This window comes from Desmodus rotundus, chromosome 1 (genome assembly GCF_022682495.2).
Source record: "Desmodus rotundus isolate HL8 chromosome 1, HLdesRot8A.1, whole genome shotgun sequence".
In the NCBI taxonomy this organism is placed as follows: Eukaryota; Metazoa; Chordata; class Mammalia; order Chiroptera; family Phyllostomidae; genus Desmodus; species Desmodus rotundus.
This window is the reverse complement of record NC_071387.1, coordinates 169800441-169813988: the sequence shown is the minus strand read 5'-3', so window position 1 is coordinate 169813988 and position 13548 is coordinate 169800441. Positions and strand designations below refer to the sequence as shown.

General features: G+C 40.0%; 1 protein-coding gene across 1 annotated transcript; it reads left to right on the top strand.

Annotated features, from left to right (window-relative positions):
- Positions 1-5801: 5801 nt before the first annotated feature.
- CCNB1 (cyclin B1) lies at positions 5802-12687 on the top strand. Its single transcript, XM_024578517.3, has 9 exons — positions 5802-5959; positions 6569-6739; positions 6836-7006; positions 8865-9047; positions 10565-10723; positions 10930-11166; positions 11440-11580; positions 12170-12280; positions 12457-12687. The coding sequence occupies exons 1-9, from the start codon at positions 5939-5941 to the stop codon at positions 12562-12564; spliced, it is 1302 nt and encodes a 433-aa protein (XP_024434285.2). The 5' UTR covers positions 5802-5938; the 3' UTR covers positions 12565-12687.
- The last annotated feature ends 861 nt before the right edge of the window (positions 12688-13548 follow it).

The following is a 13548-nucleotide window of genomic DNA, read 5'->3' as shown; positions in this document are numbered from 1 at the left end:
GTAGTTTGAGAAGGATAGGAATGTTTTGTAAAGTTCACTTGTGAAGCCATCTGGTCCAGGACTTTTGTTAGGAGTTTTTGGATTACTGCTTCAATTTCATTAGGTATAATTTGTCTATTCACATTTTCTGATTCTTTCTGATTCAGTTTTGAAAGATTGTATGTTTCTAGAAATTTATCCATTTCATCCAGATTGTCCAATTGGTTGGCATACAGTTCGTAATATTTGCTTATAATCCTTCGCATTTCTTTGGTGTCAGTTGTTACTTCTATTTCTGATTTTATTTATTTGGGTCTTCTCTCTTTTTTTCTTGATGAGACTGGTTAAAGGTTTGTCAATCTTGTTTATTGTTTCAAAGAACCAGCTCTTGGTTCCATTTATTTTTTTGTAGTTCTTTTTCACTCTGCTTCATTTATTTCTGCTCAGATCTTTATTATGTCCTTTCTCCTACTCACTTTGGGCTTTGTTTGTTGGGTTTTTTCCTAGTTCCTTTAAGTGTAAAGTTAGATTGTTTATTTGAGATGTTTCTCGTGGTAGACCTGTAATGCTATGAATTTCCCTCAGGACTGCTTTTGCTGTCTCCTATAGATTTGGGGTTATTGTGTCCTCATTTTCATTTCTTTCAACATATCTTTTGATTTATTCCTTGATCTCATTGTTAACATATTCATTGTTTAATGTTATTAAGCCTCCATGTATTTTTTAGTTTTTTTCTTGTAATTGATTTTTACTTTCATACCCTTACTGTCAGAGAAGACGCTTGATATGATTTCAAACTCCTTAAATTTATTGAGACTTTTATTGTGTCCTAACGTGTTGTCTATCCTAGAAAATGTTTCATGTGCACTTGAAAAGAAGTTGTATTCTGCTTTGGATGACATTTTCTGAAGATATCAATTAAATCCATCTGGTCCAGTGTGTTATTTAAGGCTGTGCTATCACAGTTTTAATTTCCCAGATATCTTTTTAAAACTTGCTTGTGGGTGCATTATCTCTTATTTCTCTGATGATATAAATAACTATTATTTTTATTTCTTGGCTTCCTTCTCCTTGAATTGCCTATTCACTTGGAATTTCTCTGTTTGTGTAGGCCTGTTTCTTTCAAGTCAGAGATTTCCTCAGATGCCTGGTGTTCTTTGGCTGGCTGTTAATAGTTAAGAGTAGGACATTCAAATATTGATTAGAAGCTCTGTGTCAGTACGCAAGCATGTCAAGTGGTGAGCAAAACTTTAAGGGTGACCCAGTCATTTTTTAGCCACCCTTCCTAACCATCAATATATTTAAGACTTTTCTCTTGCACTCGTCCATTTGCCAGCGAATCATGCTTTTATCTCATTTATGAGGGTATAAATACAGCTTCCTGCATTTAGGGGACTGAGTGGAAGAAGGGAACTAAAGGTATCGCCATTTGGTATGAAGAATTTCACTTCATGTCCATATGCTTTCCTGGCATCTGAAATCCAGAGTTCCTTTAGTTCAGCCTCTCTAAAACATAAACCTCCAGTCATCTGCCAGGAACAGGAAGAGGTTGCACTCTCACTGTGCTCAGGTTTGCAGGAGGGAATCAACCAACCCTGTTTTCAGCTCCACTTATACCACCGATTTTATGTGCTCCTGGTACCTCCAATTCCTGCAACCTGGTGAAGTCTATAGCATGAATCGGTTTGCTTCTTGGCTTTCCACTGCCAGCTTAAATTGCAACTGTCTTAGTCTGGTTCCATTACCACTCTTCCAGGTGCTTTCCTATTTCCAAAATAGTGTCATTATTGCTCTTCCCCCATCTTTGAGAATTTATGAGTTTTTAAAAATAATCCCCTTGGTATCTTCAGGAAGCAACAAAGAAATGTATATGTATATTCAATCTGCCATGCTAAACCACTGTTTCTCCTCTGTGAAGCACTGCCTCCTCTTCTCACCTACCACTATTTGGTCTCCTACCTCTCTGGTGCTCTTGCCCAGTTTTCTTCACTGGCTTCTCCCCGTCTGTTCAATCTTTAAATGTGGAGGGCCCTGGAACTTGCTCCTGGACATCTACTCTTCTTTACATTCCTTCTCCAGATGACCTCACTTGTGTCAGGATTTATCTACAGCAAGGGAGACTTTACTTCTGCCTAATGGACCTCTCCTTTTTATATCTCTGAGCATTTCAAATGTAGCAGAGTTCTTTTTTTAAATGTATTGATTTTTTTAGAGAGAGACATCGATTTGTTGTTACATTATTTATGCATTCATTGGTTGCTTCTTGTATGTGCCCTGATCAGAGATTGAACCCGCATTGTTGGCATATCAGGGTGACACTGTAACCAACTGACCTACCCCGCCAGGTCTCCAAATGTAGCAGAATTCTTGATCTTCTGCCCCAAACCTGCTACCCTTTAAAGGCTGCTCAACTTTCCATCTTCCTGTTCCAGTTACTCAGGCCAAAACCTGAGTCATCCTTGATTCCTTTTCTCTTAATCTAAACATGCAAGCCATCAAGACCCATCAAGTCTACCTCCAAAATATTTCTAGAAACCATCCCTTTCTGTCTAACACTAGCAGAACTGCCCAAGCCATCATCTTTTGCCTGGCCTCCTACAATAGCCTCTTCATGGCTCCCTTGCCTCACTTTCCCTTCTGCTTCCCCCTCCTCCTTCTCACCTGCATACATTATCTCCACAGCGATGAAGACTATCTTTCTGAAAGATAGATTACACCACACCTCGGTTTAAAACCCTCCAAAGGTCTCCACTTCACAAAAAGCCCAGACAGACTCCTTATCTTGGTTTACAAGGACTTGTATAATTTCACCCTTCCAAACTTATTTAATTTCATCTGCACTACCTGCCTCCCCCAAACTCTAGCCACACTGACTCTTCTGAACATGAGAAATTCCATCCTATCATTGGGTTTTCACAGCCTATTTTCTCTATCTGGAATGTTCTTCTTGTCACTTAAGCCTCAGCTTAAATGTCACCTTCTCAGACTATCCCTGACCACCATGTCTAAAGTACGAATAGCTACCAAGTCACACTATTTGCATCATTTTCTTTTCATTCTCTGCCTACCACTTAGTACTAGCTGAAATTTTTTTTTTACTTTATTTACTTATTTACTTGTTTTGTCTCTCTCCTACTGGAATATAAGCTTTATGAGAGCAGGGATCTTTTCTATTTTGTTCAGAGCTGTATTCCTTACACCTAGAACAGGGTCTGGCATGTATTGTTGACACTATTAACTTAGCCAAGGGAGAAAACACTGAGTAGTTTACTGAGGACGAAAGTCAGAAATCTGTAAGTGTTATAAAGAAAGGAGGTGATCCATGGAACTTAAGCTAATTAAGTAAGCATAACTAGCATTCTGAATAGAAACGAGTCTATGTACATAATTGTACATAATTGGCAAGATTTCTTAAGCTTCACACTATCAAACTATTGACAGTTGGTGCTGGAGAATTCTTTGTGTGGGGGGTGTGGGGCATGGCTGTCTTGTGTATTATAGCATGTTTAGCAACACTTCTCTGGTCTTTGCCCATCAGATGCCACTAGCACCTTCCCAGCTGTAACAACTGAAAATGCCTCCAGACATTGCCAAAAGTCCCCTGAGGGATAAAATGCCCTCCAGTTGAGAACTACTGGGTTAAAAGAATTTCCATGGCACAATGGTCAGGAAGGGGTCTCCCACTAGGTCTGGTAAGGGCTTGGGATCACAGAGTCATTCAAAATTTGTTTTTAATCAGCTTCAGCTAGTTGGAGCGCATGGCAATGAAACACCAGTTTCAACAGTTCCTAAGCAAATGCTGCGGTGAGGGAATGTGCAATCTAGGGAGAAATTTAATGAGAAGCATGGTCTTAAATTTATTAGGAAACAATTAATTAGCTGCAATAAAAAACAGTAAATATACAGTTAAGAAGTCAGGCAACACCTTAACCAAGTGACCAAATTTAATCTCATTTATGGTGGACAAACATCCTGCATCTGCAGAGCTGATCCCCTAAGAACATGTTATGGTATAATAGCTAAGAATGCACAGCCTCTATTTCAATCACAAGAAACCACCAAACACACACAAAAATGAGATAGTTCTATTTTTGGAAAGTAGCCCTAACTGGTATGGCTCAGTTGGTTGGGCGTCGTCCCACAAGGTGAAAGGTTGTCAGTTCAATTCCCTGTTAGGGCACATGCCTAGGTTGAGAGTTTGGTCCCAGTAGAGGCGAATACGAGAGGCAACTGATCGATGTTTCTCTCTCACATCTATGTTGCTCTCCCTCTCTTCTCTCTCCCTCCCCCTCTCTCTGAAAATAAATAAATAAAATCTTTTTTTAAAAAGCAGCAGGGGCCTTGGCTGGTGTGACTCAGTGGATTGAGCACTGGCCTGAGAATCAAAGGGTCACCGGTTCGATTTCTAGTCAGGGCACATGTCTGGGTTGCAGACCAGGTCCCCAGCTCTGGGAGAGCTCTGGGAGAGGGAACCACACATTGATGTTTATCTCCTCTTTCTCCCTCCCTTTCTCTAAAAAATAAATAAATAAATAAAATTTAAAAAAAACAGTACAGGGGGTGCTGTATTCTTTTAAAACATCAATGTTATAAAAGACAAAGAAAAGCTGTGGGAACTGTTCCGAATCAAAGGAGCCTAAAGAGACATGACAACTAAATGTAACATCTAACCCTAGACGGCATCATGTACTGGGGGAGGGCGGGGGAGTTCTGTAAAGGATATTATTATTAGGTCAACTGACAAAAAGGAATATAAAAACCAGGGTGAATAAATTATTATAATAAAGTAAAGCAAAAAGGAAAAAGGACTCATGGACATGAAAAAATTATAATAAAATAAAATTTTGAAGTTATTAACTGTATGTGGTTTTGTAACAGAACATCTTTTCTTAGGCAAGACACACTGCAGAATTAAAGGATAAAAGGCCATGATATATATACATATCTTACCCTCAAATGTTTTAAGAAAAATACATATACAGTTTATACACAGAAAGAAAGAGGGAGAGTAAGTAAACAATGAAGTAAATGAGGTAAAATGTTAAGGATAGTTGAATCTGGGTAAAGGGTATAAATGTGTTCATAATATTTTTGTTTGAAATTTTTTGAAGTTTGAAATTATTCTCAAAAAGCTAAAACAAAAAGATTGGCTTTGGAAAACAATTTGATTGAAGGAATCTAGCAGGTTAAGAAAATAACAATATTCTTATGATACAATTAGCCTGGTGGAAATATCACAGAAACCCCCTCCCACAGGCTACCCCCCACCCCCCCCAAAAAAAGGAGAAAAACTACATTCAGTACCCTCGTTACTAGTTTGTGATCCTGGAAAAGTTACCTAAAGTTTCTCTGGGCTTCAGTTCCTCCAGAGTGCTGTAGGAAAGATCAAATGAAAGAATGCATATCAAAGCCTTTCTGGCTACATATCACCATATACATTTCCATATATACGGAAAGTGTGAAACAATAACTAGGACTAGAGCCATAAGTGCTTCTTTTGCCATTCAGCTTGTGGCTGCTCCACTGTCACTTTTCCAAGGCCACTTTTCCCTGGTTTACATCAAGTGACACACAAGTTCGCTTGGCCTGGCGCGGCCTGGCTTGACCTCTCCTGACCTCTCCAGGTGACTGCCTCAAATGCCGTAGAGCGCAGGCGCGGAGCCAGACCAAGTTTGGGCTTCTCGCTCTGGCCCCGCCCCCTCTCGAATTCCGTCGCGGGATCGCCGTGGAAACGCATTCTCGGGGGAATGGACAGCCGCCAATGGGAAGGGAGCGAGTGCCACGAACCAGCCAATAAGGAGGGAGATGTGCGGGGTTTAAATCTGAGGCTGGGCCTGCAGCTCCCAGCGTGCTGCGGAGGAACGGTTGTTGGTCAGTGTTGGATTCAGGTCCCTGGCTCGTCTGGGGCTCTCGTTTTCTGCTTCTTTCCACTGAGCTGCAACCTGGTGAAGAGGAAGCCATGGCGCTCCGGGTCACCAGGGTGAGCTGCTGCGGACGGTGAACAAACGCGGTCATTCTCGCTGAGTGTTCTCATCTCGCCTGCCGGAGCCCCCCGGGCGGGAGCAGACCAGGGCAGAAACTTGGGGAGGAAGATAGGGGTGTCGGTGGGCCCCTGGCATTGTGGGAGAGTTTGGAGGTTTTACCGACGAAAACAGGAAGGTGACAAAGAGAGCTGGATGGGCCTTGGATTAATATGGGGGGGTGTTGCGGGGGGACGGAGGAGGGTCGACGGGAAACCTTTTCTAAAAGGTAATGGAGGCCCCCTGTGTGGGCTCCCACCGACTACGTTAACTCCCTTCCGGAAGGAAAAGAAAGTGCCGGCAATTGGAAACATTTTTTATTTACTTTCAAATATAAGTTCGTGGTGTTTTAGTACCAGCGGCTATAAATGGGCAGGTCCCTCTGTATGTGAGTGAAGAGGTTCAGGGAGGAAACTGACTTGTCACGGTCTTAGCGTAGACCCTGCAACCCGTGTCTCCCGTGGTTCCCAGCCGACTTCCCTCCGGAACCTCTCTTTTGGTTCATTTTAACCCCTGACTTAGTCTAACCTAGCTGGGCTAGCTCTCAAAAGTGGCCTCGCTTCTTTCAGAACACAAAAATTAATGCCGAAAATAAGACGAAAATCAGTATGGCAGGCGCAAAGCGTGTGCCTTTGGCCACTGCTGCAGCCTCCAAGGTCGGACTGCGTCCAAGAACCGCACTTGGAGACATCGGAAACAACGTCAGTGAACAGCCACAGACCAAATTGCCTCTGAAAAAGGTAACTATCTTCCTGATCCAACGTTTCTGTAAAAGTCCACCTTCCAACTGTGACCCCGGATTGAGAAACATTACATTCTCTCCCATTCATCCACAGGAGGCAAAACCTTTAACTGCTGGAAAAGTTACCGCTAAAAAACTACCAAAACCTCTGGGAAAGGCACTGGAGCCTGAGCCTGAGCCTGAGCCTGAGCCTGTGCCTGTACTGGAACCGGCGCCAGAACCTGAGACTGTTAAAGAAGAAAAGCTTTCCCCGGAGCCTATTTTGGTAAACTTATGTTACTATTTTAGAGTCTGTTGTTTGTTTGTTTACAAATCTCATTTTACTCTAATGCATGGAATAGCATTTCAATAAATAGTAATAATAGTAACATTTATAGAGTACTCTGCTAAGCACTTTAAATGCATTAACTCACATCATCTTACTCTCTTAGCTAATACTCTCTTAGCTAGTATTATTACTTCTACTTTGTAAATAGTGACTTAGAGAAGTATTAATTATGGTCTAGAGAGATCAAATCAGTGGCACATATTGCTTTCAAACCCAGGCTTGTCTGGCTTAGAACCTATACTTTTTTTTTCTTTTTTTTTTTTAATCCTCACTTGAGGATGTGTTCTTACTGATTTTAGAGAGAAGAAGGGAGGGAGGGAGGGAGGGAGGGAGAGAGAGAGAGAAAGAAAAGAAAGGAATATTGGTGTGAGAGAGAAACAGTGATCAGTTGTTTTCCCTACATGCCCCAACCAGGGCTCGAACCAGCAACCTAGGTATGTGCTCTGACCATAATTGAGCCCACAACCTTTTGATTTACAGGACAATGCTCCAACCAACTGACCCACTCAGCCAGGGCCCGAACCTATGCTTTTAATCATTTTGTTGATGGTATTAAGTAGTAGCTGCCTGGTCCAAATTAAGCTGTCTTTGGTACGAGCCATGTTTGACCAGAATTTATTGACTGAAACATAGATTGTTCTCTTGAATCCTTTTTTAACTCATTAATGTAGCCACTGAGTAATTAATAAGCCTGTAACATATAACGGGTATAAAGCAGAAAGAAAATGTAGCTCTTCAGAGATTAGGTAAGATGAGTTAGTTAACAGCCTCAAAACCCGAGTATTTCCATTAAGTATTAGGTAAATGTATCTACTGTGAAGTAAAAACAGGCCATCTGGAAGAGGCTGCTTTGTGAAATTACACTGAAATGTGTTCTGAAGCTCTAGTTTTAAAAATTTAATAAAACCAGTTGGGGAAATCTGTAAAAGTCATTCAGCCTGGCTTCTTATATATAAGATTTAAGGCTATTGCTTTAGCATTGGCCTTCTGGACATAGCACAGGAAACCTGCAGCGTGGACATAGCACAGTCTTTAACTGGCCATTCCAAACTACCTGAGCTTTCCTTGAAAGTCCCATATTGATTTTTGCCTTTGCTTTCACACTAATTTAAAATGCCTTCCCCACTCTCTTTTATTTAGCTAATAATCTTTTCATCCTTCAAAACATCTTGGATATCAACTCCTGAAGATTTGCCTAACTTCCTGCATCCCAACCATTGTTCCTAGAATCACTCTCCTTATTCACTTACCTCAAGTTCAAAACCCCTTGAGAACATCATAAAGTTAGTGGCTAGCACAGAGCTTGGCTTGAAGAAAGTACTCAATTAGTGAACAATGGGGTAACTGAGTTTGAAGGAAATGGTTAATGAAACCAGATAATAATTAATAGGACAGAACTTGGATTGTCTTCAGCAAAGTCAAGTGGTCCATGTTTTGAAATAAAGATGAAAGACTGACTTGCCATTCATTTGGATTAACTTCACGTGACACTGATAAAGACATTTATTACTTTATCAGTCTCCTTTGGAGGAATGTCCAGAATCTGAATTTATTTACTTCTCTGTTTTCCTGTTAGCATTTAGGTTCTGCTGACTTTGAGTTGGCATTTCACTTTTCATGTTAATCACTTCCTAAAGAGAAACTGAATAAATTTAAAAGATGATACTTGATCTTTAAGGAAATGAATTGCATGATTATTCAGCAAATGGTCTCTTGAGCTGGTACCAATCTGATCTTTATTCTTAGACTGTATGCTCCTCTTTGCTATTAGCTCAAAAGGTCTCTCTGTTTCAAGGTTGATACTCCCTCTCCAAGCCCAATGGAAACATCTGGCTGTGCCCCTGCAGAAGAATATCTGTGTCAGGCTTTCTCTGATGTAATTCTTGCAGTGAATGATGTGGATGCAGAAGACGGAGCAGATCCAAACCTTTGTAGTGAATATGTGAAAGATATCTATACTTATCTGAGACAACTTGAGGTCAGTATTGTGATTAGAATCTGCTTTTTCTAAACTGCGTCTAGATTTATTAAAGATATTTGCCACTAACAGTTTACAATAATTCAAGCAGGATGTGAGAAAAACATTTCTTAACAGTAAACTCCACTGGCAAATTCTCTTTCATGGAATACAAAAAAAAAAAAACAGCCCTGGCTGGTGTGGCTCAGTGGATTGAGTGCCAGCCTGCAAACCAAAGGGGCTTTTTAAAAAAAGATTTAAAAATTAAAAAAAAAAAAATTACTACACAAACCAATAAAGTCCTAATTTCCCATTTTTTAGAAGACTTTATTTATTTATTTTTAGAAAGAGGGGAAGGGAAGGAGAAAGAGAGGGAGAGAAACATTGATCAATGTGTGGTTCTCACTCACGTGCCTCCAACTAGGGACCTGCCCCACGATCCAGGCGTGTGCACTGACTGGGAATCAAACCAGAGACCCTTTGGTTCACAGGCCAGCACTCAATCCATTGAGCCACACCCGCCCCGGCTTAATTTGCCATTTTGAATGGGGAAATTTCAAAGTGAAAGTAGATAGTACCGTGGCTCTTTCTAAAGAATGGAAAGCCCACAGATTGAATGATATATTTATATCCATCACAGTTAGAAGCTGGCAAGTCCCAAACTCTGGAAAAACTATAATCACTCCAACATAAAACATTTTGGTTCAGTGTGGCTGTGAAACTTTTTTTGTGTCCAAGAAGAATATACTCAAAAACTAAAGTTTTTGGTTTTATTTCATCCCACTTCTGGAACTTTTCATTAGTGGCATTTGTCCTCTTCCCCAACCCCCCCAAAAGGAAGCATTCTATATGCTAACAACATAAGCTATACAGTTGTCAGATTTACCCAACTTTTTATAATGCATGCTTTAACTCCCGGCATCATTAACATTTTCAGTCTCTTGCCAGTTTCTTTGGGGCATCTCTATTTTCTACACAGTTGTCCTCTAAGATGACTTCCTAGCCGGGAACAGCCTTCTGCTTTGAGTTTCTTATCCCTTTTTAAAGTTTGTATTCCGATTTTGGAGGAGTGGATTTAGCAGATGTATGTGCTGGTCCTTGATCATTCACTCTCCTTATGCATGGTGTTTTGGGGGTTTAAACCCCTGGGCAAGAGAATAGTAGCTCATGGGTTCGAGCTGATCTGAGAGCTGCTGCTATTCTTCTCTAGTTCATAAAGCTCAGATTCTGGGTTTAGAGCCTTAGGTAAAAAGATGGAAGATGATAGTAGGGTGTCTTTAGGGATAGTAGGGAGTAAGTGGGTACAGAGTGTGGGCCAGTAGGGGGTAATGGTGAGTTGAACATAAGATCTGCCAATATGAAAAACCTGTCCCACTGTCATACTTAATGTTTGCATACCTTTTGTAGTGACCACATGATTAATTAAGTTAAGGACTATTAGAGATTCTAAATGCTCCAGAACTAGTCTGGTAACTAATATTTCTAATCAGAAATGTCACATGGAGTCTTGCTTCTGAAAATCACCATTTCTGTTGCAGGAAGAGCAGGCAGTCAGACCAAAATACCTTCTGGGTCGTGAAGTCACTGGAAACATGAGAGCCATCCTAATTGATTGGCTGGTGCAGGTTCAAATGAAATTCAGATTACTGCAGGAGACCATGTATATGACTGTTTCCATTATTGATCGGTTCATGCAGGTGAGCATAATTCAGTAATTGAGAGTTCTCTCTTCCAGGGTCCTAGCTGAGTCATCAAAAACAGACCTTTTCAGCTAAAATCTGTTTTGGGGGATAGAGTGTCCTAGAGATTTTGCTCTGGGAATATGTCTTCCCTACCTCTTTCATAGCTCAGTGTCTCCTTTTTCAAATACATATTATTCATCCAGTTGAAATTCCCATTGCAGAATAATTTGGTGCCCAAGAAGATGCTGCAGCTGGTTGGTGTCACTGCCATGTTTATTGCGAGCAAATATGAAGAAATGTACCCTCCAGAAATTGGTGACTTTGCCTTTGTAACTGACAACACCTACACTAAGCTCCAAATCAGACAAATGGAAATGAAGATTCTGAGAGCTTTAAATTTTAGTCTGGGTCGCCCTCTTCCCCTGCATTTCCTTCGGAGAGCATCTAAGATTGGAGAGGTATAGATATCTTGAGAAACCTTTGATGTGGTACATCAGAGAATACTGCTGACCAAGCAGATATAATTCAACAGACATACCTAACTACAGGGGGAAGGGATAAACATATTTTTTCCAGTCAGGCTGTATATTAATATTATTAAGGCCTTCCATGGGCAATTGCACTTGAGAATTTATAGATAAACATTTATAGCTACAGTTATGGGCATACTGGTTATTGCCAAGGCAAAATTTTCTGACAGCTCAGTGACCTGCGTGTGGACTTTTTTCCAGGTTGATGTGGAGCAACATACTTTGGCTAAATACCTGATGGAACTAAGTATGTTAGACTATGATATGGTGCACTTTCCTCCTTCTCAGATTGCAGCGGGAGCCTTTTGTTTAGCACTGAAAATTCTCAATAATGGTGAATGGGTAAGTTCTGTCTCGCAGATCTAGGTTGCCTGAAGCTTGTAAATTGTAAATAGTATTTGCCTGAGTACAGAACTGTTTTCACTAAAGGACAGTTCAAATGGTTCCTAAATGTGGCCTCTACAGAGGGAATGATTAAAGATGATATCCTGTTTGTGATGTCTTCATAGAATGCTTTCATTCCATTACCTGAATCTTTCTGTATCCCTTTGAGAAAGGCAGAGCAACTGGTACTCCTTATAGATGGAGAAGTTCGAGCAGGTCAAATGACATACTAGAAGTTCATTCATATTCATTGATTCAACAAGAATTTCTGTGTGCCATGTGCTACTCTAGGCCTAGGAATAGAAAAAGTGGGCTTCAAGAAATCAGATCTGGGTTTGGAGTGGACAAGTCAGCAATTACAAAAGTGTATTGGTTTGAGCACAGGATATGAGAGAAGCATGAAGGAAGAGTGTCTAGGGAAAGAAGAGTCTCAAATTTCAATTATAATCAGTCACACAGTATCTCCCTACCTTCTTGAATAACATCTAGAAATTTTATGAAAGCCATTGTTGATGAGCATTTTTAACATTAGCTTTTGTTGTCTTAGACACCAATTCTACAGCATTACCTGTCATACACTGAAGAATCCCTTCTTGTTGTTATGCAACACCTCGCTAAGAATATAGTCATGGTGAATCGTGGGCTTACAAAGCACATGGTGAGTCCATCAGTGACACTTCAGGAGGCTATGGGGAAAGTGAAAATAATTAAGACTTCATGCCTGCAAATGCATAGCTTATTTTTAAGAACTTGATGTTTTACATGAATATCTGTACCACTGAATCTTATGTTTTCCTCCTTTCCTTCATTAATTACTATGCTTTTCTCTTGCAGACCATCAAGAACAAGTATGCCGCATCTAAGCATGCTAAGATCAGCACTCTAGCACAGCTGAATTCTGCACCAGTTCAAGATTTAGCCAAGGCTGTGACAAAGGTGTAACTTGTGAACTTGAGTTGGAGTACAGTAATATCTACAAATACAATTGGCACCATGTGCTATCTGTATATATTATATGTTACATTTACTTACTTTTAATAAAGCTATTGTCCTTTTTAATTCTTACACTTTAGTTCATTTGAATGTGGCTACTTCCTACTGTAGGATACCTTAAAAGGTGTCTTAAAGATATGGTGGGGAATATAGGATACGAGAAGTGCTTTCAGTTAACCTGGAAACCCAACTAATATATATAATTGTTGCTTATGTAGTTCTTGTTTTATGTACCTGACTTTTCCTTTATTAATAGGAATTACTATTAGTAAGAGGTCGTGAAGGCATTCAAAACTCTTTATTTCCACAGAACATACTGCATATAAGCCCAGTTATCTTGGAGAATTTGCTGCCTTGCTCTACTTAAGTAAAAGTCTGCTTCATACCTAGTCCCCCTGTTTTCTATTTCTTCTGATGGTTGCTGCCATAATTCTAGTAACCTACTTTTACCACTGTTCTTAAGTTACCAAGTTTAGTATCAACTTTTAACTTGGAAAACCTACATTCTAAACCTATATATATATTCTATATTCTAAACCTACTTTTTGTTTTATTGGTTAAGAAAATAAAAGAGGCTCCTTACTAAACATACAAAAGTATCTAAAAGTTTATTTTACCCCTCCCCCAACTTTCCTATATCTCAATCCCACCCACCTGAACTTTGGGATATATCTTTTCCTGACTTCTATAAACATAGGCATGCATGTAAATTGTTGTGATTTTTAAAAATGCAGTTGTTCTATTTACTCAGCAATTCCTTTCAACTTGTATAGGCCTTACCTGTATGTCAGTATTACATTCCATATAGTCAGTCATTCTGTTGATATTCAGATTGCTTATTTTCTTCACCACTGCTATTTAAATAGCATTAAATACCATGTCATTTTTTAACGCATACTGGGTTCTCCCAAGAGTGTGTGTTCTCACTACTAG